Source organism: Raphanus sativus, chromosome 4 (assembly GCF_000801105.2).
Source record: "Raphanus sativus cultivar WK10039 chromosome 4, ASM80110v3, whole genome shotgun sequence".
NCBI lineage: Eukaryota > Viridiplantae > Streptophyta > Magnoliopsida > Brassicales > Brassicaceae > Raphanus > Raphanus sativus.
Window position 1 is genome coordinate 40,035,196 of NC_079514.1, and position 24,921 is coordinate 40,060,116.

At 36.8% G+C, this 24,921-nt stretch overlaps 4 protein-coding genes and 3 long non-coding RNA genes across 19 annotated transcripts; 6 read left to right on the forward strand and 1 right to left on the reverse strand.

Annotated features, from left to right (window-relative positions):
- Positions 1-220: 220 nt before the first annotated feature.
- On the forward strand, positions 221-1,814 carry LOC108852368 (protein SODIUM POTASSIUM ROOT DEFECTIVE 2). The gene is made up of 3 exons (XM_018625864.2): positions 221-1,078; positions 1,171-1,246; positions 1,421-1,814. The coding sequence occupies exons 1-3, from the start codon at positions 527-529 to the stop codon at positions 1,594-1,596; spliced, it is 804 nt and encodes a 267-aa protein (XP_018481366.1). The 5' UTR covers positions 221-526; the 3' UTR covers positions 1,597-1,814.
- Positions 1,815-2,100: 286 nt separating this feature from the next.
- LOC108854398 (protein SLOW GREEN 1, chloroplastic) lies at positions 2,101-3,380 on the reverse strand. Its single transcript, XM_018627944.2, has one exon. The coding sequence runs from the start codon at positions 3,300-3,302 to the stop codon at positions 2,298-2,300; it is 1,005 nt and encodes a 334-aa protein (XP_018483446.1). The 5' UTR covers positions 3,303-3,380; the 3' UTR covers positions 2,101-2,297.
- Positions 3,381-3,594: 214 nt separating this feature from the next.
- On the forward strand, positions 3,595-8,792 carry LOC108854395 (kinesin-like protein KIN-5B). The gene is made up of 21 exons (XM_018627941.2): positions 3,595-3,749; positions 3,827-4,138; positions 4,415-4,570; positions 4,673-5,253; positions 5,344-5,500; positions 5,569-5,638; positions 5,720-5,796; positions 5,871-5,924; positions 6,016-6,096; positions 6,170-6,281; positions 6,348-6,434; positions 6,509-6,684; positions 6,767-6,928; positions 7,009-7,116; positions 7,203-7,361; positions 7,445-7,528; positions 7,603-7,808; positions 7,888-7,989; positions 8,067-8,176; positions 8,246-8,397; positions 8,481-8,792. Exons 2-21 carry the CDS (start codon positions 3,848-3,850, stop codon positions 8,673-8,675), a joined length of 3,120 nt encoding a protein of 1,039 aa, XP_018483443.2. The 5' UTR covers positions 3,595-3,749; positions 3,827-3,847; the 3' UTR covers positions 8,676-8,792.
- Positions 8,793-10,511: 1,719 nt separating this feature from the next.
- On the forward strand, positions 10,512-12,763 carry LOC108851389 (uncharacterized). 12 transcript variants are annotated; one of them, XR_008945353.1, is made up of 7 exons: positions 10,512-10,636; positions 10,768-10,872; positions 11,186-11,275; positions 11,442-11,597; positions 11,754-12,049; positions 12,150-12,279; positions 12,387-12,763. It is a non-coding gene; the product is annotated as an uncharacterized LOC108851389 (long non-coding RNA). The 12 variants fall into 12 exon arrangements; XR_008945354.1 differs by having other exon boundaries at positions 10,514-10,636; positions 11,229-11,275; XR_001949289.2 differs by having other exon boundaries at positions 10,515-10,636; positions 11,223-11,275.
- Positions 12,764-17,085: 4,322 nt separating this feature from the next.
- Positions 17,086-17,835, forward strand: LOC108836462 (zinc finger protein ZAT11). Its single transcript, XM_018609618.2, has one exon. The coding sequence runs from the start codon at positions 17,199-17,201 to the stop codon at positions 17,739-17,741; it is 543 nt and encodes a 180-aa protein (XP_018465120.1). The 5' UTR covers positions 17,086-17,198; the 3' UTR covers positions 17,742-17,835.
- Positions 17,836-19,104: 1,269 nt separating this feature from the next.
- LOC130511599 (uncharacterized) lies at positions 19,105-20,001 on the forward strand. Its single transcript, XR_008945093.1, has 3 exons — positions 19,105-19,191; positions 19,321-19,376; positions 19,966-20,001. It is a non-coding gene; the product is annotated as an uncharacterized LOC130511599 (long non-coding RNA).
- A 907-nt stretch (positions 20,002-20,908) lies between these two features.
- Positions 20,909-23,561, forward strand: LOC130510616 (uncharacterized). 2 transcript variants are annotated; one of them, XR_008944311.1, is made up of 5 exons: positions 20,915-21,230; positions 21,313-21,393; positions 21,606-21,675; positions 21,817-21,892; positions 23,345-23,561. It is a non-coding gene; the product is annotated as an uncharacterized LOC130510616 (long non-coding RNA). The 2 variants fall into 2 exon arrangements; XR_008944310.1 differs by lacking the exon at positions 23,345-23,561 and having other exon boundaries at positions 20,909-21,230; positions 21,817-23,313.
- Positions 23,562-24,921: the final 1,360 nt, after the last annotated feature.

Here is a 24,921-nt window from a genome sequence, read left to right on the forward strand (position 1 = left end):
TAATATTGATTTTATATTTTTGTCTTACATATGTTTTAGTTGATGGGTATCTTAATCTTACTAGAGATTTATGCGACGATTTATCTTTCCTGGAAATAACACCTAATTAATGCAAATAGTCTGAACTCTGAAGGCCAACCAGAAAACAAACGTGCACTCTCTAAAACACACGCGAAAAGCAATTTATTATCCCAACCCAAGTCGAGGTTCAAACTACGATCATATGTCATCATTACATGAAATGAAAGCCTTCGAGTTTAATGAAAAGTAGACGTTATAACGTCTCAACAACTATAGATTATACATATATGGACAAATAACTCATATCATGTAAGCATACACTATTAACTCTCTTTTGTCTCTATTCCAATCCAGTTCTCTCTCTATATGAGAGTAAAGTTATATCATCATATCATTCACATACTAACGTCCTCATCAACGTTTCGTTCAAGTTCTGACAACATTTTGTTACCTTTTAATTTCTTTGGTTTCTTTCATAATTCATAACCGTCGAAAGCAAAATAAAATGAAGGGACGTATGTTTTGCGCTTCTCAAGTATCAACAGCCATATGTTCAAGCATGGACCACATTCACAAACCAACCACCACCGTCATGGACGATGAAAAACTCAGCGGCAGAGAAATCGACCGCCACAATCCGATCATTGAAGATGGCAAGAGATCCTCCGTCGACGATTATATCAGAATACCCGCTTCTCCAGCAGACGGAGAGATCAGTAACAAAACAATAGAGATCTACAAGGGCAGCAGGAGGAGCGTCACTGCCCGAAAAAGCACCGGCAGTGGCGGTGGAGCCGCGGCGTTGTTGAAGCTCATCACAAATGACCTCAGCTTGGCGAGGAAGAGTTTCAGCTGTGTAGCGAGACCCGCAAGTGAGTTCACCAAAACCCCTGCTGGTTCTACAAGGTATCTTTTGGGCTCCGATCCGGATTCTCTTACCGGGTCTTTGGGTCAGGATACGATTAAGACGGTAGCTCCTAAATCTCCTGATGCTGAAGAGATAAAACCGTCAATGGAGGAGAAGACTAGTGGTGGAGGAGGTGGTGGTTCAGACAAGGTAAGTTTGTTTATTTGATATGATAAGTGGCATAGATGTAAATAAATGGTGGTAATAGGGTAAATGAGTAGAGTTGCATTTTCTTGGAGCAGGTCGTTGTTCTCAAAGTGTCTCTCCACTGTAGAGGCTGTGAAGCAAAAGTTAGGAAACAACTGTCCAGAATGCAAGGTAGATTATTCCTTCATTCATTCACGGGAATGCACCTCCTTGTTTCTTTTTCTTTTTTTTTTGGTTAGATATCGGTTTACTTTCAAAATGTTCTGGTTTACAAAATATTTGAACCGTCTGGTCTATCATTTTCAACCGGTTTCGGTCACTAACGAATTTGAGTACTACTTGTAGGTGTGACATCGTTCAACATAGATTTTGCTGCAAAGAAAGTGACTGTGACTGGAGACATCACTCCCTTGGGAATATTGGATAGCATCTCAAAGGTTAAAAATGCTCAATTCTGGACAGCCCCAACACTCCCAACTCCAAACCTCCCAGTGCCAAATCTGGAAACTCCAAATCCCTAGTTTACTTTTTCACTGTCTTATCTCTCTCACTTGTTGTAAAGTCAACAGTAAAGTTTCAAACTTTACTGCACCTACTTTTCGTTAGAACCAGCTTCGCAGGTTTCATCATGAGGCTACACCTCCTCTTTATGCAGTGATGCTTAAACATATCATTACATGTTTGCATTTTTCACAAATGTTTTTTTCTTTTATATAATTGATAGATACTATGCAACTTCCAAGAGTGATCAAAAGCAGGGGTTATCTTATTATCACTAAGCTCTGCTCTGACTTCATCTTCCAAAAATTGAAGAAGAAGAAGAGCAAAATTGAGAAATCAAAGGTTATAGTATAAGCAATCGCTGCGTGTAATTTAGATACCACAAAGCCAAGATACAAGATTGATGTTTGCCCCTAAAACTAAGAAGAGAAGAGGTAACTTGCTAACAACATTCAGACAACAATCAAGCAATGGATCAGGTCGCCATGATTTCAACACTTTCTTAGACCTAAAGATCAAAAAAGGGGTACCAAATCATTTCAACATTTTATCACATTCAAAAATACACTGCAAAAAGATTTTTAAACTCCCATGGATTAAGATTCAACACACTCACATCATATCAAATTCAAGTTCACACACCTACTACAACCACCATCAAGAAAACCCCTACCAAGCACTTCGTGAGACAACCATCATTACCCCCCACAACTCATGACTCTCAACCCTTAGTTCCAGCCATCTCTCTCTGTGCCTTCTCCGCAAAGAGCTTCGTCGCAACCATATTATCCATAAAATACTCTCTATAAGGATGATTCCTGGGAACAAGCCTCCTGAACTTCTCAAACTGCTTCTCCGCCTCGCCTCCCTTCTTAAGAAGCGTGTATATAATCCCCTGACAGAGATACGGCCTGAAATCCCTCGGCTCCTCCTTCACTAGCTCCTGATACAGCTTCAGCGCTTCCTCGTGCCTCCCTTCCAGCACCCGAATCTGCGCCACCAGCAGCTTGAAATCCCTGAGGTCCTTCCCATTCTTCCTCTCCTTCTTGCACTTAGCCATCGCCTCTTGGATCCTCTCCTCCACGGCCTTTAGGCCGTCGCCTGAGTCGGAGTAGGCCATGGCTAGGCCGTGGTAGGCCTCGACGCGGAGCGGGTCCTTGGATATGATCTCCTCGAAGGCGGTTTTGGCGGATTCCGAGTCTCCGCTGTGGCTGAAGATGTTGGCTCTCAAGATCGGCCATTCTTTCTCCTCCGGTTCTAGCTCGATCAAACGATCGATTAGCTCTATCGCTTCTGGGAGCTTGCGGGATTTGATTCTTACCTCCATTAGGGAGCGGAGAGCGGTTACGTCGTCGGGGTGAGAAGATAGATGCTCTTCTAGAGATCTCTCTTCTTCTTCCAAGGAAACGTCGACGCTGCTCTGTTTTAGGGATTCTACTGAGGGTGTCAGGGGAGCTGCGATCGCTGGTGGAGATTTGAGGTGGAGATTCGCGAAGAACAGGGCGGAGGCGGCGGTGAAGGTGATGCATGTGGATTTGAGGAGACGGGAAGGTAGTGATTGCAAGGGTTGGGGTTTCGATGAGGACGATGCTCTGACGGAGGGAGTTGATCGGCGAGAGGATTTGAAGGAGAGTGATGATGATTTTTGGGGAAATGATGAAGGGGATTGAGTGAGGGAGAGGTGGATTGGGTGTTGATTGAGGTGTAGCTTCCCTAGAGACTCCATGGTTACGGAATGTGCAGAGAGAGAGAGAGAGAGATAAACCCTAGAAACCCCTACAGCGAGATCGAGGAAGAAGAGTGTGCTTGCGAGATACGACGACGTTTTCGGAGAGAAAGATGTCGCGAATTTGGGCCCTTAGTGGGCTGGAGAGCTAGAGCGGATAGTAGTCCAAACGAAATTTTATTCGGTTACATGATTTAGAACCATATTGGTTTTGCCTTTTTAGCTTTTACTTTTGAATTTTAGAACCAGCGGGGCCCACGTTTCTTCTCTTCTTCGGTAGTGTATGCAAATAACACTACCACTCCGAGTTTCACAAACGGTTACTTTTCAAATTTCAAACGAGAGGAAAAAAAGCTAAAAGTTCCCTCTTTGCGAATCTCAAAGAACCCTAAAACCTTTTCCGTGTTCGAGATCCGGCTCCACTTCAAGATCCGCCTTGTGCTTTCTGTAAGTGAATCTGAGAACCTACCTTTTTTTCTCAATTTGATTCGAATAATGATCTGATCAATTTTTTGATTTCTCAGACATCGAACATCAGAGTTATTATGTCTTTCACACCGGACGTCACAAGGAAAAGCGGAGTGGGAGTGATCCCATCACCAGCTCCGTTCTTCACTCCTCGTCCCGAGAGAAGACAACGACCTGACTCTTCTTCCTCCTTCTCTTCCCGTCTCGAAAGAGATAAAGAGGTCAACGTTCAAGTCCTTCTACGTTGCAGACCTCTAAGCGAAGAGGAGCAGAGATCAAACGTCCCTAGAGTCATTTCCTGTAACGAGCTCAGAAAAGAAGTCACTGTTGCTAGTAAGCAAGTTGACCGTCTTTTCACTTTCGACAAGGTCCATTTTTCTCTCATTTGGTTTGGTTATGATTTGTAGTCAAGATTGGCTCTTAATACAAACTACTGATTATAAATCCATAATACATGTATATGTTTTGGACCGTTTAGGGGATAATCAGTGTTCTAAAAATCGGTATAGTCAGCTGTCTAGGCGGCAAATTGAGTTCTATTTCCAAATTTAATTTTCCAAAAATTGGTTTAGGCACTCAAACCTTGTTCTTTGTTGGTCTGATGGTGTGATTAAATGTTTGTTTGCTTTTTTTTTTGCTTCTAGGTGTTTGGGCCTAAGGCGCAACAAAGATCTATATATGACCAGGCCATTGCACCTATTGTTCATGAAGTGTTGGAAGGTTTTAGCTGCACTGTTTTTGCCTATGGACAGACTGGAACCGGCAAGACTTACACTATGGAAGGCGGCATGCGTAAAAAGGTATAATAACGAGACTCATCTTCTTCTCTGTAATCTCATTTTCAGTTTCATTTTTTGTGGCTGTGAGTTGGTTGGTTGATGTTGTTGTTGTTGTTGTCTAAGGGAGGAGATTTACCTGCGGAGGCTGGGGTGATTCCAAGAGCTGTTCGGCACATATTCGAAACCCTCGAGGCTCAAAAGGCTGATTACAGCATGAAAGTAACGTTTTTGGAGCTGTACAACGAAGAAGTCACAGACTTGTTAGCTCAAGAAGACTCCTCGAGATCTTCTTCTTCAGAGGATAAGCAGAAGAAGCCTGTTTCTCTGATGGAGGACGGGAAGGGCTGTGTGGTGTTACGTGGGCTCGAGGAGGAAGTTGTGTACAGTGCTAACGATATATACGCTCTTCTTGAACGAGGCTCGTCCAAGAGGCGCACGGCGGATACGTTGCTGAATAAACGAAGCAGTCGTTCTCATTCGGTTTTTAGTATCACGGTCCATATTAAGGAGGAGTCTATGGGAGATGAGGAGTTGATCAAATGTGGGAAGCTTAACCTTGTGGATCTAGCGGGTTCCGAGAATATTTTAAGGTCAGGGTCAAGGGATGGTAGGGCGAGAGAAGCTGGGGAGATTAATAAGAGCTTGCTTACACTGGGGCGTGTGATTAATGCGCTTGTGGAACATTCTTCACATATACCATACAGGTATTTGCCCTTGTCTTTACAACTATATGAATCTATTTGTGATGATATTCATGTGTGTTTGAGTGTAATTGTGAGTATTGATATGATCAGGGATAGTAAGCTGACAAGGCTATTACGAGACTCCCTAGGAGGGAAGACAAAGACTTGTATCATTGCTACAATCTCACCATCTGCTCATTCTTTGGAAGAAACTTTAAGCACTTTGGATTATGCCTATCGTGCTAAGAACATTAAGAACAAACCCGAGGTTTGTTGGCTAGCTTTATTAGTATACCCTTTATACCCATCCTTCTAACTTAACTTGTTTCTCTGCAGGCAAACCAGAAGTTATCCAAAGCTGTGTTGCTCAAAGACCTTTACTTGGAGCTAGAGAGAATGAAAGAAGGTTCCCACACATAACATCATCTTATGTTTATTATCAAATGAGCTAGTAGATTTGTTTATAACTGTTGTACAACCAATGCAGATGTAAGAGCTGCAAGGGATAGAAATGGTATTTACATCGCACAGGAAAGATATGCACAAGAAGAGGCTGAAAAGAAGGTACGTTCAAAGGAAGAGCCTTAGCTAAAACTACATTCACTTCATGCTCTGAATAATCATTATGTATGTTTCAGGCGAGAACTGAGAGGATAGAACAGTTGGAGAATGCTTTAAATCTCAGTGAAACTGTATGCATCCCCCCACCTTTACTCTTCCATATGTTAGAGAAAAAAAACAAATTTCTCTGATGGAACTTAAGTGGCTTCTTCTCTTATGCAGGAAGCTTCCAAGTTCCGTGAGCTCTACGTGACTGAGAGAGAAAAGTTACTGGATGTAGAAAGTGACCTTAAGGACTGCAAGGTGATTTACTTTCTAGATTTACTCATGCTTTCAGTGAGAGTTTTTCTTAAATTTTCAAACGTTTATGGTCCAGAGAAACCTAGATAATACTAACAAGGAGTTGCATGACCTTAAAGAGAATTATATCCAAGTTATCTCAAAGCTAAAGGAAAGGGAAGCCATCATCTCCAAAATGAAAGCCTCGGGTAACAATTCTAGCCCAAAGGCTTCATTTGTTGTTTGATTTGTGTTACTGATATTTTCTTGGACAGAGTCTACTTTGATCGACCGTGCAAAGGGGCTACGTTCTGATTTGCAGCATGCGTCAAATGATATAAGTTCGCTGTTCACGAGATTAGGTACTTGTTGTTTCCTATGTCTAGAGCTGAAAACATGGTCTCTGTCAAGTGCTGACTTTCACTTGTTTCTGCAGATCAAAAGGACAAGCTGGAATCCGAAAACCAGAGCATGCTTCTGAAATTTGGCTCACAGCTTGATCAAAACCTTAAAGAATTGCACAGAACAGTACTTGGATCAGTGTCTCAGCAACAGCAGCAATTAAGAACTATGGAAGAACATAGTCATTCATTTCTCGCTCACAAATATGATGTAAGAAAAGACTATATACCATGTCACTTCCCTTTTTTGTTTTATACATTTTATGACACTAAGTGGTCTGAAACTCACATAGGCAACACGTGATCTGGAATCAAGAATTGGCAAAACAGCAGATACTTATACTTCAGGAGTAGCAGCATTGAAGGAACTCTCTACAATGGTTCAGAAGAAAGCTTCCTTTGATTTGGAGAACATGAACTCCTCCATAGGGTCACAAATAGAGGCTGTTGAACAAGTATAAGCAAAGATAGCGTGATGAAATTTACGTGTTTTTCTAATTCGCAGATGATAATTTAAGTGTCTTTCTCTTCTCAGTTGCTCACTGCATCAGCAACAGAGGCTGCTAAAGTCGCTGAGGACATCCGGGATTCACTTAATGATCAGAAGGAGCTCTTAGCTCTTGCTGCAAGACAACAAGAGCAGGTGTTGTGTAAAGTCATATATGCTGGTGTCTTGTTAGTTCAATTACTTCTTCTGAGGAATTTAATTTCTGCTTCTTCTTAATTCAGGGCTTGGTCAGAAGCATGAGATCTGCGCAAGAGATTTCCAACACGACTTCAACAATTTTCAGTAGCATCTACAACCAAGCTCACAGCATGATGGAAGCCGTTAGAGAAAGCCAAGCAGAGAAATCAAGACAGCTTGCTGCCTTTGAAATGAAGTTTAAGGTGAGTTTGGACAAAACTCTTTAAAAACTTTAATAAGCATGTTTTGAGAGGTTAAACTCGAAACTCGTTGTTACTAAAAACAGGAAGAGGCTGAAAGAGAGGAGAAACAAGCATTACATGACATTAGTCTGATATTGTCGAAGTTAACTTCAAAGAAAAGTGTCATGGTGAGTCTTTATTAATTACTCCATTCTATATCAGTTGAATCACATTTAAACTCTGATCATTGACATGTTTCTAGGTCTCTGATGCGTCACGCAATATCCGGGAACACGACGTACATGAAGAGAAGAGGTTGCAGGAACAAATGTCTTGTATGCAGCAAGTCTTCATTGGCGGAAAGAAGGAACTGTGTGACTATCTAAAGAAAGCTAAAACCGAGTTCACGGAAAACACAGTAGCTTCAGCAGAGTCTATCACAGTCATGGACCATTACCTTGAAGATTGGTACATATTCCATCTCCCTACTCTACTTCTTTCAAATCCACAATCTCGTTCCCTCGTACTAACATTGTCTCAATCTCAGCTTGGGAAGGGCCAATGAGTCTAGAAAACTGTGGGAAACCACTGAAAAAGGCGTAAAGAACCTTAACACGAAGTACCAACAAGAACTCAAAGTCACAATGGGGTAACATGTTTTGTTCTGTGTCTGCAACTTCTTTCCACATCACTTCGCTGAAAAAGAAAACTTCCTAATGTATATAGGGACATGGCGAAAGAAAACGACAAGATGCACGATGAGTTTGCATCTACATTCTCCACATTGGATGCTAACTTTGTCACTAGGACTAATGAACTTCACGCAGCTGTTAATGGTAACCACAGTAACTCAAAAACTGCTTTCGCACTTCAGGAAAACAGCGTACTAATCCCTGGTTTTACAGACTCGTTGATGCAAGACCGCGAGAACAAAGAAGCAACGGATGCTATAGTGGAGACTTCCATGAAGCAGGTCACGTTATTGCAAGAGAAGCATGGACAAGCTGTATCAAACATTAGAGACAAAGCGGAACAGTCTCTCATAAAAGACTATCAGGTACAGAACACTAAGAATCGTATAGTGTCATGATATCTATGACTAGAATAAATAACAGTTAAGTTTTGTCATACAATGGCCAGGTCGATCAGCGCAAGAACGAGACGCCAAAGAAACTACCTATAATTGTGCCGAGCTTGGCGTCCATTGAGGAGATGAGGACTTCGTTTTCGAAGAATATTCTCAGTGAAGATGACACAAGTATGGAGAAGCGATCAACTAAGCCGGGACAAGACGAAGCTAACAACAGAACTCCATTCTTGGAAGTAAACATATGAACGGATTAGACAAAAAGAGTTGCCCGTTTTGGCAGTTGAGTTCATCAACTGGATGAGTAGAGTAAGGCTGTAACTGGATTGCATTTTTATGAATGGAATCATGTGGAATTAGTCATTCACGAGCATTCCAAAAAAAAAGTTACCAGTTAACCGGAAAAATTAAAAAAATTGATTCCACCCATTCCTGTGGGATGAATGGAAAAAAATGTGACTCACGTTAAAAACTATTCATGATAAAAAGATACAGGAATGAAACGAATGTATGGAATGGGATAACTTAAATATAACTAAACAATAAACAACTTGGTGTATACAGTATACTTCACTTTTCAATAATCGTTATTCATTACATCCTAGCCATTGACTCCACGGAAACAGTCTTACTGATAATATCTTGACCTAATATCACTGGGGTGGGCAGGGACCGGATATCCGGAATTTTAAGGATATCCGTGATCCGATCCGTGCCTTACGAATATTCGATTTTTTGATCCGATCCGATCCGTAACTCTTCAGATATCCGGAATACCGGATATCCGCGAATATCCGAATTTTTGCCGGATATCCGATTCGATCCGTACAAAATAATAAAAAATTAAAAAAAATAAATGAAAATAAAAGAAAAAGAAGAAAATTTGAAATAAAATAATAATATTTCATTAATTATTTTTTTAAAATTACATACTTTCAAAATTTTTAATAACTAAATAATTAATTTAGTGAATAAAAACATTATAAAACTTATATAAAGATATAAAAGTATATATATTATATAATTTTATAAATATGTATACATATATATGTATATAACGGATCGGATCGGATATTCGTTTCTAAAAATATTAGTATTTGTGATTTGCTTCGTCTTTGACGGATATTGGATTTTAGTATTTGCTTCGATTCGTTAAGTTACGGATATTCGGATTTTTCGGATCGAATCGAAACGAATAACGAATCGAATCAAAATTTACGAATATTTTGCCCACCCCTAAATATCAGTAACAATTTTCATTCGAAAAAAAAATAAAAATATCAGTAACAATATAACTTAGATAGCCTAGCGTAGTAACAATAGTTCTCTTATTATTAACAGCCATGAAATAAAACATATGCAGAGAACCTTTGGTTCAGTGATTTTTGACTAATGATTTATTAATGTTTCTATAGAAAAAAAATTGGTTTCGAGTAGTAGAGAAAGGAATTTGGATTAATAAAAAAAAATTGGATTAATCTTATTTTCTCTTTTTACTAAACTCAGACGTTAGGACCACAACTGGAGAGGTCTTTGCACCACATATTTGGATTCATCATAGATAATTAAAAAGCATCTGAACTTTGTAGAAGTTGTTAGCTGTTTATTGAAGAATCATCTGTGCATGTATTACATGCTGACCATATATCATCTTCGACTCTTCGTGCTAGTTGTTGTGCACTTGTCCGTTAAAGGATGCACAAAACAGAGTTGCCGCACAACATTCGCTGTCCATAAACTTGTTTATGATTTCCCTATTCACTTTGCAGTTAGGGAGCCTTATGCATATCTAGTCTGACATTGATTCTTTTATCTTTTGAGGATCGAGATTGTGTGAAAAAAAATGAGACCCAAATGATAAATTAATCAACAATTCCGTCATGAAGTTAAAAAAAAAAAAAATCCATCATCAGTGACGTACTCAATATTTAAAATACAGAAGCCTTTAAAATATATTTAAAATTTTTAGCCAAAAAAAAGTAATACATATCTATAACAATAAAGTAGGCATATCTGCCTTTTCCTGCGTCCACGTCGCCCAAAAGAATAGGGGCATTTCGCGACACGTGTCGGCACGCTGGGTCGGCTGTGTATGTCACGCACTTTTTTTTGTTTCGCGCGTCGCTTTGGTTCTTCTTCCTTTTTCCTCTTGTGGCTGCGATCTCCCCCGACGAAATCCCACAGAAAATTAACGCGACCTTTGATCTCCGTAACGTCCCCCTAATTCTTTAGTCCGTTCTTTATTTCAATTTTTCATTGAATAATCCACTCTTCCCACTTGAAGATTTCGTTTTACCTCTTCGTTTCCACTGTATCACGCTGGAGATTGATTTTCTTCAGGCCCTAACCAGCAATCGAGCACTATATCGGGTGTCCTTCTTAAATCTAATACCATTTCCAGTGTTTCTGTTTCGTTGTGTGATCATGAGACTCAAGAGATTGAAGGTAGACGACTAGAAGCTAATGGAGTATCTAAAGACTCCTGTTTTTAGATTGTCGACTCTATGGCTAGCTTGATAGAAAAATATATATATGTTAGCTATAAGATGATTTCTCTTCTATATCCGTTTTTTTTAAGTTTTCTGATAGTTTGATCTGTGATTTTGGCTTTCAGTAGCGACCTTATTTGATTCTATGCCTACATGAGCATGAGTTTGATGACCCCAAAACAAATATGAAAACAGACGATGATCTTTATTGATTTGTGTTTTTTTTCCTCTTTGCTACCCTCATGGTGATTACTTTCTAACCGATTCAGTTCTCTGTCATTTATCATTTCTTTATGTGTGCAAAAGGTACAGCTTCTCTATTGTTAAGCTTCTCAAGAATCACACCTCCAAATATAGTTGTAAGCAATAAAAGCTGTTGTATTTCTTTCAATGTTTGATAGACCCACCACATTTTGTTTCTTTTGTAACTCTTTTATTCTTCTATGGGCACTAAAGGTATTTAGGTTAGGCACAGTGAGAGAATGAAACTTTGAACATCTTCTTCCATATCATTCTATATTTCAGAGGGTCGAAAGCCATGGCGAATCCTCAACTTCTTTTGTATGAGTTGAAGATTTGATTGGTGTAAGAAGACTGTTCTTACACGGATCCTCTGTCTTTGGGAAGCAAGGAATGTGAAAATGGTGAAAAGTTTTATGGGTGGCTCTGGTAGATGAGAAGGTATTTCTTCACCATTTTTAGTTGAATCTCTTATTTTTTAGTTAATTAGAGAAAGTTTCGTTGCTTATGTTTGATTATGATTTATGAGCTAAATTCATTCGATATTACGAGGAGTAATCAGTACTTCAAACTAACCACATTACCCGTCTCTATTAGGTTTTCAGATCAAACCACCTTTCTCGAGGTTACATAGACCGTCAACTCTATACCATCAGAGGTCTTCATGTTCCGCAACTATGAGCAAATGATTTTAATTGCTAAACACGAACATCCACTTACCAGGCCTGTCTCTAAACTTAAACTCAATAGTGGTTTAATTGAATACATTTACTAAACAATTAATAATTCCTAACTCATCGCTCTTTGATGCAAGATATTGTTGGGGAAGTTTTCGTCATGAAAAGCACATACAAGACAATTCAGAGGATTATGGTCAACATACGGATTGAATGGTAGGTTAAAGCCTCGATCTCTTTAAGACTTTGTCTCTCATCAATAATTCTTCTGTTAGTTCTCTTAACTTTCTAATAACTCACCTTCATCATATTACAGAGGCCAAATGTCGATGTCAGTGTTTTGGATGGATTCGCCAACTTATATGGTTCCTTTAGTAGATCGCAAGCTACTGGTATGATTAACGATTGTTAGTTCGCTTTCTACACACAGCATCCTCCTTTGTAACGTATGTACTTTTAAACAACTTAGCCACCACCGACCACCACTTGCAGACTTTGGAGGTCATGTAAGTGCAACTATTGGCATAGACTGATCTCAACTAACCTTCTTTAGGGAAGGGATAACAAGCCTGCTGATCACATGCTTGGAGCTGGAGCGGTTAAAACCAATCCTACTGATAGGTTTAACAGTGCATCGCCTGAGAAAATATCTGATAGTGACAACGCTGGAATGCTTGACGAAAGTGCTGTCGGCCCTGCTCTTCCAACTGTTATGTCTCGATAAATCAACAGATAAGAATGAACCACTTATGGAGAAGCGTGAAGGGAAGAACCCACACGTGGCTTAAAGCTTAACTTCACAGGCTAAGGAGAGCCAAAGCTCAGAATGGACAACTTCTACTCTTTCGCTTTTCTGTTTCTAAATGTTTCCACTTTGATTTTGTCTACCGTTTCCTGAAATTAAACCAGCTGCTGGTTGTGTTTTAAATCTTTCTTTTTTTGTTGTCGTGGTTATAAGAGGCCTGGGCATCCGGGTCTTCGGGTCGGGTTCGGGTCGGGTTTTGTCGGGTCCGGGTCTTTCGGGTCCTCGAAATTTAGACCCATATGGGTATTTATAATTTTCGGGTCGGTTCCGGGTCGGGTCTTGTCGGCTCCGGATCGGTTCGGGTCTAGAATTTCAGTACCCGTAAAACACCTATAATATTCGGGTATTGTTCGGATCCGGGTCGGTTCGGGTATATAAAACCCCAAAAAACTCGAAATACCCAAACTGGACCCGAAAACTCGAAAAGTACCCGAAAAACCGTAAAAGTACCTGAATATTTACCTAAAATCAGACCTGAAAACTCAAAAAATATCTGAATACCCAAATTATATTTTCTGAAAATCTAAAATTACACTCGAAATTTGAAATTATACCCAAAAATACGAACCTAAAACTTAAAAAAAGATTAGAAATACCAAAAATATACCCAATCACCCAAATATACCTAATATATAAAATAAATCTCGGGTATTTCGAGTACCCGATCGGATCTCGGTTCGGGTCCGGGTCTTACCCGAGACCCGCAGATCCAAAATAAAAAGACCCATATGAGTACTTATAATTTTTCGGGTCGATTCCGGGTCGGGTATTTTCGGGTCGGTTCCGGGTCGGGTCCTCGGGTCCGGGTAAAATGCCCAGGCCTAGGAAAGGTCTTCGTTTCGTTATACAGTAGAACCTCTATAAATTAATAATTTATAAATTAATAATATCTATAAATTAATAAATTTTTTCGGTCCTAAGTTGGGCCGGTGTTAAATATAACACAAATCGATAAAATAATAAGATAATAATATTTTTAAAATTTTTATGTAAATATATAGTTCCTTTAAAATCATAAATTAATAATTTATCTATATATAATTTTTATATAAGTTAAATATTATATTATTGGTTTTATATTTACAATTAAATTTTTTTATTTTTCTTAACATTTCAATATATTTTGATAACATTTAGTAAAATTATACCGAAAACCACTTAACAATTCTATGAAACATAAAATTATACATAAAATAAGATAATAAAACAATATTGAAGTCAAATTTCTAAAATTTAAATAATGTACATACGGTAAAATAAAATATATTTTTTATATAAATAGAAATAGAAAAATAGAAAAAATCTAAATAAGGAAACTTTTATAAATTAATATCTCTATAAATTAATAAAATTTTAAAATCTCAACATTATTAATTTATAGAGGTTTTACTGTATGTTTATAAATAAAAGTTCCTTCAAAACCTCTACACATAATCTGCCTTTATGTAGTTGAATAACAAAGTTTACGAATATCAACACGTGTACTGCTCCATTAATGGGAAACGCCGAGCACCGAAATTATTATTTGTCACATTATTGAAACTATTTATATATTACTTTAAAATATTATTTTTATAATTTTATCACATTACATTAGATAAGTTTTTCTTACTTTAAGATTTTCTTCTACTATTTTAAAGTGAAATAGAAATAAAAAAGAAGTCACTACATTTTTCTTAACTTTTCAATTTCATAGTTTCGTGTTCTCTAACAAAAAAAGTGGTAGTGATCCTTTCAATTCAAACCAAAAAAAATCTTAAAAAATTTACAATTTAATTTTAAAATAAAAGCATATTATATCTATAATTTCATTTAAAGTAAATTTCTAAACTTTTAATAAAATTAAAATATATTATAATATAAAATAGTTTAATGTAAACTACCCCGCCCGTAGGGCGGGCCAACCACTAGTCTATACTAATAAAGTTGAGTTTTTATCTCCTTGAGGAGAAAAATGCCATGTGGCATTCTCTTTTTAACCATTAAAATATTTTCTCAATTTATATTTAATGGGTTTTAATTGGTGTTAATTGTGAAAGGCATTGAATTTTTAAACTTTCTTTCATAAATGTCCAAGAGTTTATAACAGTATTTTGAATCCGATCCGGATCCGCGGTTGAACCGGTAGATTTGGTGACCCAATGTAAATCGGATTCTTTTGTTGACAGCAAAATTTAATTCATATTAATCGGATTTATGTTTTGTAAAAAAACCAAAATTTAAGAACCAAAGAAAAAAATATTTGATGGAATTGTAGTATTTTATAAAACTATTATTTGATGTTTAAAAACATTTTAAAATATTAACTTTAGTTTTTATATATTTATTTCCATTGCTAATATATTATTATATAATAAATTTAATTCATATTAATCAGCGGTTGATCATTTGACCCAACGACCCGGTAAATCGTCTGGTTCAGTATCCGAATCAAATTTCAAAACATTGCTTCACAGGATTTCTTAGAATTTGATGTTGACGATGGAGAATATGACCTCTACGATTCTCCTTCTTTAACACAATCGACGTAACCGTTCATGAATCCAGAAATCCACTCATCCCACTCTCTCATATTGAATACTTATTTAATTCATGAGTCCTCATCTTCATTGCGTATGTATATACGGTGTGAGAGCACGGGTGGGAATCCCTTTACTTTTCCCATTTCAGATCATGTCGAAATCCCAGTTTCATTGCTCAGAGTTAAAGACAAGCCGGTATAGAGATGTTGTTAAGACTAGGATACAACAATTTTGGCAAACCTGAAATGTTAAGAAAGAGGCAAACTGTTGGGGTTGATATGTTGTTGATTGATGGGAAGGTAGGAAGATTTGGTGAAATATTCCACTCCGGTTAAAATAGAATTTGTCCATTAAATAGAAGAATTTACCAAACATTTATATTTTTTAGCTAAAAAGATATATTTAAATTTATCAAGATTCGTTGATATTTGCAAATAAGGGTAGACAAACAAGAATTTCGTTAACAGACGGACATAATCTTCCATTATAACAAAACTAATATAGAAATAAAATTTATGTTTCTTATTTTAAATTACATATTTTTTAGAGGCCTTCAAACTAAACTAACACATACAACTCGCACCTCCATATTTAAAAAATAAACGTGGTAATCTGAAAAATATATATTAATACTCATCAATTAGTTTACCAAAAATTGATATTTCACCTTTATTTTTTTTATAAAATTTATAAAATATGAAACTTATTCTATCTTTCTATTCTTTGAACTACATATATTAGTACAAGTTTAATAGTTCATAAGTATTCTAATAATTAATAATATAAATATGTTCTCTAAATAAAATATCAACTTTGCTTTATTTCTAACTAAATTAACTTTGTTACGACTATCAGTTTTTTATTCTATTTTTATTAAATCAATTAGTAACAACCACTTATGTTATTTCTCTTTGAACTAAACAATTTCAAACAAAGTAATATACTACGTTCGTTAATCACTATCAAAAATATTAGAAAAATATCATTTTCTTTTAACATATTTTCATTTTCATACTTTTAACATATTCTCTTTACTAAGATCATATAATAAATTATAAATTTATATAAAAATAAAATATACAGACCCGGCGCGTAGCGCCGGAAAACCACTAGTTTAAAATACAGTGAGGGTTTTTTTTAGACTGAGGGAAGAGGTTCTTGACTATCTCTTTTTTTCTATTTGGTCAAAGTTCTTGACTATCTCTAAAAGCCCTTTTGTATTTGTATTCTATGGCTTTAAATTGGTCTCCAGTGCATGTGTTTGATTTGAACAAAGTCAATTAAATAAAATGAATTTTCTCTTCAAACAGAGTGATGATTGTATTTGACTTTGATTCTGGATAAAAAAGAACTTTTAAGATTTATTGTTTTTGACGTCTGTATTTGGATATGATCAAACTTGTTTCCCATTGGATGACTGTTCTTTTTCTTTAACCGTTGTATGTGTTCTTTCCTAGTTATACTTATACGTGACGGCTGTTACTTTCCAACGATCACAGAAATTAGGCTATAATTTATAGTGTATATCGATCGATGGTTAGGTAATATTAAATTAAATGACGGTGGCAAGCAAGCCAATGAGAAACCAAGCTGCTGGATCTATACTGTGTGTTGTATACATTTGTTGACTATGCTTCTTTTTCGTTTGATTAACATTTTTTGTTTAGCAATAGAAGTTTCGAAGATGCAAGAAACTTAGTGGTGTGGTGCAATACATGACGAAACTACTCATTTTATTCAACCCACGTGGTATCCATTGCGTTCGGTGGTGGAAGGGTGAGATTGAAAATGTCAATTTTTGTCCCAAGTCAAACAATCAGTGCTACTTGTTGTTAGAATATTAGTTTAGACGACTTGTTTTGTTCAAACTACAAGAAATTCAAACCTTTAGGAATTGCTCTTATAAATATGCATTACTCCTATGTTCTCAACTTTCATTACAAACTCTCTCAATTCATTGTGTAAACAAAGAAAACTATATCCTTAATTTACTTTGCTTTCTTGTTTCTCAAAATCTTACCAAAAAAGGAAAGATAATATGAAGAGAGAACGATCTGAGTTCGAAGAATCCATCAAGAATCTAGACATTGCTAAGTGTCTAATGATACTATCACAAACCTCCTCCATGGTCAAACAACTTGGTGTGAATCAATATACCGAGAGCAGTTCAAGTAACCGGTTCGAATGCAAAACGTGTAACAAGAGATTCTCTTCGTTTCAAGCCCTTGGTGGCCACCGGGCCAGCCATAAGAAGCCAAAGCTAGCCGTTGACCAGAAAGAGGTGAAACATCTTACCAACAGTTATAAAGGAACTCATGCGCACGAATGTTCGATATGCGGTCAGAGTTTTGGGACCGGACAGGCTTTAGGCGGTCACATGAGACGGCATAGGTCAAGCATGACGGTGGAGCCATCGCAGCTCATCTCTCCTGTGATTTCTAACGTGCCGGTTCTGAAACGATGCAGTAGTAGCAAGAGGGTTTTGTCTTTGGATTTGAATCTGACTCCCTTAGAGAATGATCTTGAAATTCTTTTTGGGAAGACGTTTTTCCCCAACATAGATATGAAGTTTGTTGTTTAGTTTTTTGTTTTGTTCTGTTCATCAATCATTTAGGTTATTGAAATTCTTTTGTACTGTTATCCTCCCATTCTTTTAATTAATTATTTCAAACGTTTTGTTCATTATGAGAAGAACTTATCTGAATTATTTCCATTCCTGCAACGAATATAACGTGTTACTGGGCCAAAAATTGGGCTCAACTATGACCACCAAAACCGCAATGATATAATATTGATTTGTTACACAAATTTGCTTACAACGAAGTTTTTTTGCTAAAAGTTACGATGAAGTTTTTATGGATGAATATTTTTAGGTGGTCGTTTGGATATTTATTCGGATTTGATTCGATTCTATTCAAGTTTTAATTTTTTAAGGTTAAAATTTTAAGATTAAATCGAATGTTTATAAAATTTTAGTTATAAGTTAAAATCATTATGGATTCGGTTCGAGTTTATTATTCATTTAATTACGTAAAATTTTCAAAAATCTAAATATATTTTAAAATCCTCAAAATTTAAAATAAAAATATACAACATATATATTTAAGTAAATGAAATGTACATAAAAACTGGTTTGATTTAGATATACGAGTGAAAAGGAAGTAGGTATTTTGGATTGGACCTGACTTGGCTTACCATCAAAATGAAGAATTTTAAAATGAAGAATTTTGGTTTTGACTTCTTCTTTTCTTATATTTGATTGGCTGTTGTTGAATAACAAATATCAACTCGCCCCTAAGTATTATTAGGAATGTCAAATGGACCTGTGGACCGCGGGACAGGCCCGTTTAAACCTGTGGCGGGGTGGGTTTGGGCCTAAAGACTGTTATCCCGCAACGTTGCGGGCTTCGCGGGAAAGGGCTTGTGTGGGATGGGCCTTTTGCAATACGGGCCCAGATAGACCGCGGGATACCCAAAAGTCCCGCATCTTCTTCGCTTCTCATTTCTTCCGCCACCTGAAAAACAAAAGAGAGAGAGAGAGAGAGAGAGAGAGAGAGCGAGAGGAAGGCCACTCGGTGCCACAAGAAACGGAGCTCCGGCCATGGTTTCTTCATGCATGATGCCTCCGATCTACCATTCGCCTTCTATCTCCTTCGGTGAAGTTTCTTGGAGCCATAGCAAGAAGATCCATTTCCGGCCATGGTTTCTTCATAGACGGTGGTCCTGGGCTCTCTTGCTTCGATCATACACCGGAGCTTCTCCTTCACTGCATGCATGTTCGTTTTCTTCTCCATTTCTCCTCTCTATGTACTTATATTTTTTTTTAATTATTATTGATCTATGTAGTTACTGATTTTTTTTTCTTTTTGTAGTCTAACAGTTTGACTTGGTTTAACTTTTCAGGTGTGTTCTCTGAAGCTTCGATCCACCACTGGTGCTTCATTGCTTCTTATAGATCCAACGCCTGAGCTTTATATGTTGTAAGATCCACCACCTAATGACTACACCTTGTTTGTCTATGTGTCGGTTAGGTTAGTTAAAATATTAACTTAAAACCAGTGTCCTAATGTGTATTCGTTAAGTCTCTATTTCGGTTAGATTTAGGATTCAACTTATGCTTGTTTTGTGTTCAGTTTATGATTAGTGTTTTGTTTTTATAGGTGAAAAGAATAGACAAGACAGAGTTGAAACTACAAAGCGAACAAGTAGGCGAATGGTGGTGACGGTAAAGCTGATGTAGGCTCAAAACGATATAGAAGGTGTTCAGTTGATGTAAGTTTTGGTCGTACACCAGCTTGAACCGTCGCCACCACCTGGCTCCTTGTTTAGTGAAGAAGAAATCAACACCGTTACACCGAGCTGCAAAGATTGTAAGGTGTTACCAATCTGAAACTTTAAGCTTCTTGAGCTGCAAAAGTGTGATTTGAGTTGATGTTTATTTGAGTTGCTGTTTCTTTTGATTTGGTGTTTTCAGTTGCTATTTTTTTAATGACATTGTTTTTAGTACTACCAACTTTGAATTGGTGTTTGGGTTTAATTTTATAAATTCAGAAAATAATAGCATTTAGTTTTTTATGAAATTATGAGTTATGTTTTGATTCAGAAAAAATAATTGTGTCTTAAACTCTTCACTCTTGATCATGTATAACAGGACATAACAAATTAACCAATGATTCTAAAGTGGACACGACATACATATCACTATATCATCGCCAAGCTGAACTAATAACATGTTTTTTCCAAATTAACAGGATATGTTTAGCTTTGATCGTCACCAAGCTGGATCATCGCTAAACAAGATGCAGATTGAAGTTATCCCGCGGGCTGACCCGTTTGTAACTGGACTTTAGGCGGGACGGGATTGGGCCGGGGCTTTGGAGTACCGCAGCTCGCACAGGACTGGACCGCAACGAACCGCAAATCGACGAGTCCGTTGCGGTCCGGGACGGGACGACCTGTTTGACATTCCTAAGTATTATAGTAGTACGCAAAACATTACAATAAGTAGTACTCTAATAACAAAGAAAACAATAAATAGCACGGTAATATATTCGACTCTGAGTCCAAGCAAGTTTGCGTGTTAAAGGAAGTAAAAGGTCTTCTATTTTAGCGCACACAATTAATTGCCTATTATAGTGAACAATTATATATGAAAAGTTATTATAACATGTGACAGCCACCACTTCTTATCGACCACTATCATCACATGGTCCACATCAGTTCACAAAATATATTCATGCGAACGAGTACAAATATATAAAAGACAAACATGTAATATATGCATGCGCGTCTTTATCCACGAACATTATTTTTACAACATGAAGAATATAGTTCGATGTATCGAGTTTTTATTCTGAAAAATTGGAGAAGGAAACTGTATCTTACTTATCAAAAAAAAAAAAACTGTATCTGAATATCTATATACTCTATTACTCTATATGTTGCATGGGACCCACCGGCTCAGCAAAATGTTCATGTACATCTATGAGAATCCATGCATTAACGTGGGATTGGGTACTCCCAAAATAAACAAATTTGAATGAGCTTAGAGCACAATTAACGCTGTCTTTAAAGACATCTCTTAACATTAAACCAAATAAAAAAATTAAAAAAAAGGAAGGAAAGCGTAGACACGCCTCTTGCGTAATGACCGCGAAGGCTTGTCTCTTAGTGCCACGCGTCGAAATATCAGTGGCCAGTTGATCGGTTACGCGTAAAACGCGATCAACTATGTTTCTCATTCTCTCTCTCTCTCTCTCTTTCTCGAAAGATCTCTCTCGACGAAAGGCGATTTGCCGTCTCCTTGATCTTGTCGTCTCCGTCGGTGTACCTTATCGGCGACGCCTCTTTCTCTGTCTCGCTCTCTCTCGGTGGTTCTCTGTCTCGGTAGTTCTCGCTCTCTCTATCTCTCTCTCTCGGTGGTTCTCGGCTTCTCTCTCTCTCGGTGGGTGTCCTCGAGGCGACGAAGCTCTCCTTCGGTGGCTCAGATCGGAGACGTCTCCTTCGGTGTCTCTTATCGGCGACGGAGCTCTCCTTCTGAGGCTCTAATCGGTGACGTCTTAATTGAAAGGTAAGCGGTGGTTTGTTTTTTTCTTGATTATGCATGTCTTAATCATGCATATTCTTGGTCTGATCAGTGGTTTTCTATGTAGTTTGTAGGTACTCTTCGAACCGGTATCTCGGTGGGACTTCTCGTTGAAGCTTTCTCTCGGTGGCTCACCTCAAATCGAAAGGTAAACCGGAACTTCTCTTGTTTCATTCTCTGTTTAAAAATAAAACAGTTTTGATGTTGATATGTTCGATTGATTTGGTTTGTTAATTAAGATGTTAATTAATAAAATGGATAGATCAAATATGATATGTTTGTAAGTTTGTTTCAATTAAGACTGATGGATCAATGTTTATCTGCTTTGTTTCTAACCTTGTTTTGTTTCTGTTCTTTGAGGAGTACGAAGAGGAGTACATTTGGTGGTAGGCCGAGAAGCAAGAGGAGTACATTTGGTGGAGCAAAACAGGTAAAAGTCTTCTTCTTTTGAAGTGATAACTAGGTTGTAGTTAATGTTTTGCTTAGTTGTAGGTTATGGTTGTGTTAGTAATAACTAGGTTTAATGGTTGAAGTGTAATAACTAGGTTTAATAAATTGATTCTCTTGTCAGGGTGGAGGATCAAGCTGAAGATCGAGTAAAGGTTCAATTGTTCAGAGGATCAACTTAAACACACTGCACAAATTAGGTTGGTGTTACTCTCTCTACAGAACGAGAAACAGATATCGGAAATATAATGGATGCTGAAACTAGCATTCGTGATAGTCAAATGCATGAACAACTAAAAGCTGATTTGGTCGAACATGTATGGGATAAATGGGGACATGAGTATCCCAACAACTGAGCTCATATGTTTCTTTCAAATTTCCCACCTTTAATTTACTAATCTTTGTTTTAATGTGGTTTATCTATGTTTAAAATATTTTTCTTTAATATGTTCTAATTAATAAATATTTTCTTTTTGAAAAAATCATTTAATTTTTTTTTTTAATGTTAAGAACTATAAATTAAGAATCTTGCATTGGAGCTGGAAAATTAAGTGTCTCTTAACTACAACCTCTTAATCATCATTAATTACTAAAAAATTGTTAAGAGTCACATTTTAACTCTTAGGGTTAATCATGCTCTTAGGAATCGTTGTGACAAGTTAAGATAAATTAATAAATTATATCTTAACTATAAGATTTAAAACAACAGGGATAAAAAGGTTCTTTGTTTATAACAATATAATTAAATATATTTATTCAGAATTTATAACTATAAACTGGAGGCTAGCTACCCATAAGAAAATGATTAGGATTGGACTCACGTTAATTTTTTTTTAAACTATACTCACGTTAAATATTTAATTATCAGCAAAAATCTGTTGATTTCAACTAATTGTAACATCACCAAACATAAAGATGATATCAAACAAAATTAGACCGGCGTCAGCGGCCGATTGTCACTCATCACAACATGCGTTGGTGTGGTTAATTAAGAAGACCTCAAATGTATATAGAATTTTTCTTTTAATTTAAAGTTTGATCATTCATCTTAAGATAACTCAATTCTAGGTTTTAATCTAAAAAGTTACTGGGAACATATAGTTCGAAAACTATTTAATCGCGGATAAGATTCATAATGCTATTTGAAATATTTACAATCTTATAAGATATAACCACGTATAAATAGCCAAACATGGATTCATCGTCCATGCAGCATTATTTATGAGATAATAGACTTTTTTCTAAGTATCGCCAGCATCATGCATTATTGGGAAGAGCATATTCTCCACGCTAATCTAATCTTGCGCTCGTTATTGCTCATCTGTATTGGATGTTAATGGGGGCAGTTTTGCGTGTGACCACTAAAATTGCAATTTTTAAAACAATTCATAAACTAGTTAGAAGAAATATATGATGCATGATAACTACATTTACATTGAATATGTATATTGGAAAACACATTCAACGTTGTGTATACCAACACGTATTAGTATAAACTAGTACAATACCTCTTTTGTTTGAGCAAATTATTGGTTAGTTTTTTCGTTGGTTAGATAGTTATTTAATTAATTGGTTCACAAAAAAACAATTGATATGTTTTTATTGTATTTCTTTGTAATTTGGGTCGGTGGTGGTGCTTTCCAACATTTTAGGACACTAGTGTAGACGGAAATTTATAGAGGTTTTGCTGTAGAGGACAACGAAGAGCCACCAGAGATCCGGCAAAACCGTCGTGCTTCGTTGATGCTGCTTGGAATGCCGCTACAAAGCAAGCTGGAGTCGCATGGAGCCTCGCCTGGGAAGGATCCTTCCAGCCCACATCCGGAGCTCAAGTCATCGAAAACGTCGATTCACCCCTTGTGGGAGAAGCCCTAGCTCTCTGCACGGGGTTCGAAGAGCAATCGATCTCGGCCTCCCCTCGATCACGCTCTTCTCCGATTGCAAAACGTTCATTAGAACTATCATCAACAAACGGCAGATCAAAGAAATCTTTGGAATCCTTCATGATATCTTCAAGCTCTCATCTCTCTTTGTCTCCGTTGATTTCCAGTTTGTCCCTCGTTCTCAGAACAGGGAGACTGATCTTCTAGCAAAAAGGGTCCTTAAGGTCCATCTATCTTCTGTTTCTGTTTCTTCACTGTTTTTAGTGGGCTAGCATGTTGTTTGGGTTTGAACCTCTATTTTCCTTTTCTATTATAAATTCAGTTGTTCAAAAAAAAAAAAAGCGTAGACGGAAATTAGTCCCAACGAATCCGATGGTCCAAGTTCGATTCTCTTCATGAACAATCGTGAAAATTATTGTTAAATTTATTGGTATAAGTGCGATGTTGAGTCATCAAAAGAGTAAACTAGTGAGATCAATGTCATGTTCTTATATTACCAATATATAATATGATTAGTATCAATATATGGTGCTTAACTATGTTAATAATAAGAGTTTTTAAACACAATCTGCTACGGCGTGAAGTGCAGCATTGCATGTGATTCTCGTGAATGAGAAACCTAACAGTATACTATTCACGTCATTGCTTAGCTAATTATAGTTAAGCAAATATTAAATGTTATATGATCTTCAATTCCTGGTGTATATATATACTTGGAATGTCTCATAACACATAATATTATCTGAACTGAAATAGATTTATGAAACTAGCTCCAGCTGGCCAATTAACCCAAATCTCAACCGCTCTATTAGAGAATAGAAACTGCTTTCAACCATAACCACACTCATAACCATCGAGATCGAGGTCCTACTTCATTCACACTAATTCATTAGTATCACTTACATATTAAAAATATATAAATGAAAAGGCTGTTGACGTACCGTCTGAGAAGGTTTTACGAAATACATATTACTTTAATGGAAACTTCAGTTAATCCACTTTTATAATAGCATCATCTGTTTATTAAGTTTGTCTATTTTTTTTAATTTCGTGTCATGCAAGTTTTACAAAATAATCTAAAATAATTAAATGCATTCACTAAAAATGAAATTAAAAAGGGTGAATGTATCAAGTTACACTATATAGCAAATACCTTATAGGCTTTCACAAAAATAGTGTTTTCATTTGTTTGAGTGACTAAAAGTATTCTATATATCCGTGAGTAGAAATTCAGATTTTTTCGTTGTATAAAGTTACCGCATAAATAATTATCTACTTCTACATTTATGCTTGTGATATGTCTAGTGTGTATATATTAAATAGTCTGTGTGGTGTGTAAGGCTAAA

What these genes read in the sequence shown, in the direction of transcription:
- LOC108852368 (XM_018625864.2), top strand. Translation starts at nt 527, where the DNA reads ATGAAGGGACGTATGTTTTGCGCTTCTCAAGTATCAACAGCCATATGT. An exon ending in GAGGTGGTGGTTCAGACAAG is followed by an intron (nt 1,079 to 1,170) that starts GTAAGTTTGTTT and finishes TTCTTGGAGCAG; the next exon opens with GTCGTTGTTCTCAAAGTGTC. An exon ending in ACAACTGTCCAGAATGCAAG is followed by an intron (nt 1,247 to 1,420) that starts GTAGATTATTCC and finishes TACTACTTGTAG; the next exon opens with GTGTGACATCGTTCAACATA.
- LOC108836462 (XM_018609618.2), top strand. Translation starts at nt 17,199, where the DNA reads ATGAAGAGAGAACGATCTGAGTTCGAAGAATCCATCAAGAATCTAGAC.
- LOC108854398 (XM_018627944.2), bottom strand. Translation starts at nt 3,302, where the DNA reads ATGGAGTCTCTAGGGAAGCTACACCTCAATCAACACCCAATCCACCTC.
- LOC108854395 (XM_018627941.2), top strand. Translation starts at nt 3,848, where the DNA reads ATGTCTTTCACACCGGACGTCACAAGGAAAAGCGGAGTGGGAGTGATC. An exon ending in TCTTCACATATACCATACAG is followed by an intron (nt 5,254 to 5,343) that starts GTATTTGCCCTT and finishes TGATATGATCAG; the next exon opens with GGATAGTAAGCTGACAAGGC. An exon ending in CTTCAAAGAAAAGTGTCATG is followed by an intron (nt 7,529 to 7,602) that starts GTGAGTCTTTAT and finishes ACATGTTTCTAG; the next exon opens with GTCTCTGATGCGTCACGCAA.